Source organism: Crocuta crocuta, unplaced genomic scaffold (assembly GCF_008692635.1).
Source record: "Crocuta crocuta isolate KB4526 unplaced genomic scaffold, BGI_CrCroc_1.0 scaffold54, whole genome shotgun sequence".
NCBI lineage: Eukaryota > Metazoa > Chordata > Mammalia > Carnivora > Hyaenidae > Crocuta > Crocuta crocuta.
The window spans coordinates 1,456,741-1,462,121 of record NW_027530356.1 but is presented as its reverse complement, the minus strand read 5'-3'; the positions used below and the strand labels follow the sequence as shown (position 1 = coordinate 1,462,121).

The 5,381-nt window shown below is 42.3% G+C and overlaps 1 protein-coding gene across 1 annotated transcript in view; it reads left to right on the top strand.

Annotated features, from left to right (window-relative positions):
- Positions 1–1,180: 1,180 nt before the first annotated feature.
- The window catches only part of ZIC4 (Zic family zinc finger 4), an 11,426-nt gene continuing 7,225 nt past the window's right edge, over positions 1,181–5,381 (top strand). The window contains exon 1 of the mRNA XM_077765918.1: positions 1,181–1,265. Within this exon, the coding sequence (XP_077622044.1) occupies positions 1,196–1,265 (70 nt within the window). The 5' untranslated portion in view covers positions 1,181–1,195. The remainder of the gene's footprint in view (positions 1,266–5,381) is intronic.

Genomic DNA, 5,381 nt, shown 5'->3' with positions numbered 1-5,381 from the left:
CCACCCCACAGGCTGGGACCTAGAAAAGAAGGGAGAGGGAAGGGCAAAAACACATTAAATTAGTACAAGCCCAGGTTGGGGGTTGAGGGAGAGAGAGAAAGAGATCTTTGAGCATAGAGAATTGGAAAGCCTTTGAGATAGCAGAGCCCCATTTGGATTTGGCCTGTGGTTCAACAAGTTAAACAATCGCTTGTTCTGTGGGCTGGAGTGTCAAGACAGGCAGACGTCCTCATTGACAGAGGGCGTGCTGTGTTTGTCCAGCCTGAGACCTTTTCAATGACTGTTTGTCTTTCTAGGCCAAATTGAGGGTTGGGGCTGGGTGGATCGTCTGTCTTTGGCTGTTCCACTGTCTTCAGTGTTGCCTGACAGATGCAAAGGTCCCCAGGATGGGTTTCAGACTTTAAGATGACCAAAGGCTTCGTGGCATTATCCACAAAGTGAATTTGATAAGGGATGCAAATATTGCAGGAGGGGGGAGGGGAGAGAGGTTGCAGTTCTGACATTCTTAACTAAGAAATGGAACCAATCAGGACCAGATGATAGAAATTATATATTTTTTTCTATTCTGGTGAATTTTATATTAACTTTAAAAAATCAAGCAATGATGATTTCCAAATAGATTTAGGGGTGAAGCCCTGCGAGGATAAGGGATTCCCACACCACTATGGGCAAGATCTACAATTCCACAAAGAAATTTCTCTCTTCTCATTTCAATATTTGTACCTCGGTTTTTTACCTGTTAGCTTCCCAGAGGACACCTAGCCCTCCCCATTACACTTTACTGAACTCAGTAAACTTAAAGAAAAAAATGGAAACTTCTCATACATTAAATTCAAATTCAGTAAGTTAGAGGTATTTGAACACCAGCTAGTGCTTAAATCCTGTCTACAAGGATTTGTAACAACAAATGTGAAATCAACAAATGAGTTCCACAAAAAAAATGTCAGGTAGGAAAATGATTTTTAATATTTTATATCATAAAGGATATATTGTTTTGCAACGGCAGTTCCCAGCAGAGTCCTCTCTTTCACTTTTAAATTTGAAAATGGTTTACGGAAGACTGGAAGATTCTTCAGACCAACACTGTTTTTCACTCATACATTCAGGCCCCACAGTGTTACCATACAAACATGTATGAAATTGTTTAACTAGTGACTGTCTCTCTTTTCTTCTCACACAGGCTCAAAGTCAGAAAATGAGATACAAGACTTCCTTGGTGATGAGGAAAAGATTACGGCTTTACCGAAACTCCCTCAAAGAGTCTAGTAAGTTAAAATCGTCTTTTGAATATTGGCTTGTTGAAGTTATTTTTTTAAGTGGGAAGTTTTGTTTTGTCTCGTGGTTATGTTGAGTTATGAGCTTGGAGATGTTCCTTGAGTTCCAATGAAACCGAGAACAACACCTTGGCGTTTGATACATTTGCACACAAATCAGTGACACAACATCCCACCAGCAGCCAGCTAATCCCCCTCAATGCCTACTCATCTGGACATTCTAGAATTAATATTTGACGACTCTCTCATTGAAACAACAACCCCTGACCTTCTGCAGCTCCACTGTCACATTATTCTATGACATATTCATCTTGAATTCATTTCCAGACGATTTGATTGGAATGAGGTTTGACATGTATTGGCTTCCATGAAAGGAGCAGACTTTGATCTTGGTGATGGGGCTTACATGATATGCATCATCTTTACCAGGGACACCAGCCTTCTGCAATGTGGCGGCAACTACGTTCCCACAATGTGGTGTCTGAACAGGGAGTGACTGACAGCCGCTCTGTCAGGAATACCTTCATTGTGAAGAATTTAATTTAATATTCCATTTAGAATAAGCATATGATTTAGGGTTGGGTGTTTTCCCTTCCAGGCGCTTCTAGTTTTCCTCATTTCAACTACACCACCAGCTAGCTGATGGTTGCCTCCAAGGTATTCCCTTGTTGGAAGGAAAAGCAACCTTCTTAACAAAAGTTAAATGGACAACTCAGGAAATGGCTTTCTTCTATTATTTTGGGATAATTTGATGGCAGAATTCTCAAGAGAAATGTGCTTATTATGTAAATTCAGTTGTTTTAATCCCTCAGTGCTGTTCTGGAAGATCCTTTGACCATGTTTCTTAATCTTTTGTCAAAAGATGTTTAGCAGAAGCCTTGCTTGGAAATTAAATTTTATCCAAGTATATTCTCTTTCATATTCAGTTTCATTAATGATGATTAAAGCCCAAACTTCCATAGCAGAGCAGAGGAATATTTTCCTTTATCTCCAAAATCCTAGATCTCATCTCCTTTGTACAATTTGGGCTGGGACATACAGTGGGCTCCTGGGGCTTAAGTTATTATTTTTTTTCATAAGACTAGAGACAACCTCTCACTGCAGGAATCTAAAGTCTGTCTGTGAATAGCCTATAAAGAGATTTGTCCCTTGTTTGGGGTGGTAACCTGTCTAGAAACAGGCAAGGATTGAACAAGTGACTGCAGATCTAGATGCAAATATTCAGACAAGAAGGTTTGTTCTTGTCCGGGCTCTGTGTGGTGGCCCTCGGCTCCTGGGACCCTGTTCTGAGCATAACCTGCAAGAGACAATCATCATTTAGCATTGCTTAAAAGATCAAAGTGGAAAAATAGCCTAGCTATTGATCTGAAACCTCCCCCCATTTCTTTCTTTTCCAAAGGAGAGAGGTCAGACATTCCCCTATTTGAACCAGTGATGTGAGGAGCTCTGGCAGATGGTAGGGCCACCAAATGTCATACTTCTATACAGCAGGACTAAAAAATCACTTCAGTGTATGCTGTTGCTTTGGCCAGGCTGAGGTGAACAAAGGTGCCTAGGGCATGATTCTGAGCACTGGATGGATCTTTGGCATCTGGTCATGGAACTGGCTCCAAACAGGCCCCTATGAAAGCCTCCAGTGCTTCTTTGAATTCTGCTGAAGATCTCTGGGCTGCAGAATGCGGTGTGTTTTTGGGTTTTTTTGTTTATTTTCCTGCAAATCAAGTAGGAAGGTGAACTCAAGACTGTAACTCCCAGCATGGCTAGAAATAGAATGTTCCAGCCAAGCATTTGGTATTGGGAGTCAGTGCGGTGAGATAACTTTCTGAAAGGAAAATCTGAGCACTGCTGAGGAACACCACTCCTCAGCCTGCCCTATCAAGTCAATGAAATCAGGACTCCTTGATACCTGGCACTGGAAGACTCAAAGAAACCACTCTGAAAACTAGCATGTGCCTCCCTGCCATCAGTGCCGCACCTGTCCTCTGTGGTTACCTGGATGCTGCGTTCGGCCTTCTTTCAGAGATATGCCTTGAAGACCCTTGTGTAATCACCCAGAGTTCCCTGTGTATATTAGTGGGTAAATGGATGTTTTCCCTCCCTGTCTCTGTCCCTGGGAAAATGTCCCCCTGGGAGAATTCCTGGTGTCCCATTTCTGTGTTTAGCCAACACGTGAACCATGTGGATCCAACAAACTTAAAGTATGAGGCAGCCTTTTTGACCTGCAGGTCAAGTAATCCCTGGCTACTCAAGATGCATCTACCCAGGATGGGTCCATATGTTTTCAGTACTTCAAGAGAACGCTGCATCTGGGAAGGAGCTCCATGGGGCCAGGTTACTGTCGGTGAATTTGGCTGAATCAGGCATATCTGCCCTTTCGCTGTTGGCACAAAAAGCCACACACATGTTCAAAGATTTTCAAGGGTAAAGTTAGGAAGAGTATGTAGCATACTAACAGTCTACAAGTATAAAACCTCTGCTTCTTATCCCTAGAGTGTACAGGGTCAGTGCTTACAGCTCAGGGGGCCCACAAACTTGAAAGGGAAAAATTGTATCTTTATTTTCACCATTTTCTAATGGACAGTTACATGTTTCTTCTAATACATATGTGTTGATAACAAAAACAGAACGATCAGAGTCCACTGACTTCACAAAGCTTCCAAAAGGGTCCATAGACTAAAACAATTTAAATACCCTGTTCTCTGCTTTATTCAAAGCTTTTGATGTAGGTGAGGTCACAATGTATATATTAAGGGATCCATTTTTGTGCAAATCAGAGATTTAATAGAAGGAAAAGTGGATGGTGAGTTTGACAAATGTCCTGAACGGTAGGTTGTAGATGATGTAGGTTCAGGTGGAAAGAAAATATTTTTTATTGCTGGACCACTGCAGAAGTGTCTCTGCACTTAGGTCTGAATGCTACAGGAGGAGTTGACTAAGCTCTATGTTGAAAGTTGGTTAGGAGGAACAGCTGGGCCAGGGGTCCCAGGGAGGAACACACTCCTTTTGGGTTTGGGGGATTTGTATGTGTGTGTTTTGTTTTCGTTTGTTTGTCTGTCTTTAGGAGCCCTTCATGGGTTCAGCCCAGACTTGCCTAGCCAACTGCAACATTCAAAAGACACCTGAGCAGTGAGGAGCCTTGAAACTGCTCACTGAGACTAGGCCTGGCCATCCCAAGGAGGAAGAGAAAACAGAGTGAGAGACAGAAGAGGAGGCTTCTGTGGCAGAAGGGTAAATCCCAGGAAGTGAGAGTATGGGAGGAAGGAAAAGCCAGAAAGGAGACAAATCCTCAAAGTCTAGTCTCAACACTGTACAAATCCTTGGTTTCTGGAGCAGAAGGGATTTGACTGTCAAAAGCTGTCCTTCAATGTTTCCTTTCCTTTCGTTTCCTTTTCTTTCCATTTCTTCTCTTTTCTTTTCTGTTCTTCCCTTTTCCTTTCTTTTGTTCTTTCTTTTGTTCTTTCTTTCCCTTTCTTTCTTTCTTTCTTTCTTTCTTTCTTTCTTTCTTTCTTTCTTTCTTTCTTTCTTTCTTTCTTTTCTTTTCTTTTTTTCTTTCTTTCAATGTTAACACAGCATCTATTGGTTGTGTTGCTTAAGCTCTTCCAGCCAGCCAGAGGAGCAAAAAGACCTGGACTTGTCAAAGCCTAGGGAAATTGTGGAAGTTAATCCCTCGCTAAAATGCGGCCTGCGCAGAGCGGGGAACAATGCATTAAATGAAGAAGGTCTCAAAGAATCTGCCAACCATTATAAATAAGTTAATTATTTTTAAAAATGTAAAAAAAAACCCTTTTACCTGATCAGGAAATGTATAAGAATAGTTCTTGGTGCTGAGGGTGGGTGGGGCAGCTCAATCAACTCAGAGTCAGAGTTCCTTGCAATATGCCCAAACTTCTCGCCTCTGCTAGGGATACGGGATTTTTTTACTCAATCCTTAGAACTTCTCTTAAAAATCCAAGCTTTTCTCTGCTTTGGAAGCCTTTTCTATGGCCGCTAGGGAGGCCCGAGTACCTAAGTTGGCATTTTTGGCTCCAGAGAGCAAGGCAGGCATTAGGGCGAGCAGCCCTTTAAATTGCCAAGCTGTGCAGCCGGCCCTAGCCGGTCGGCGGCGCA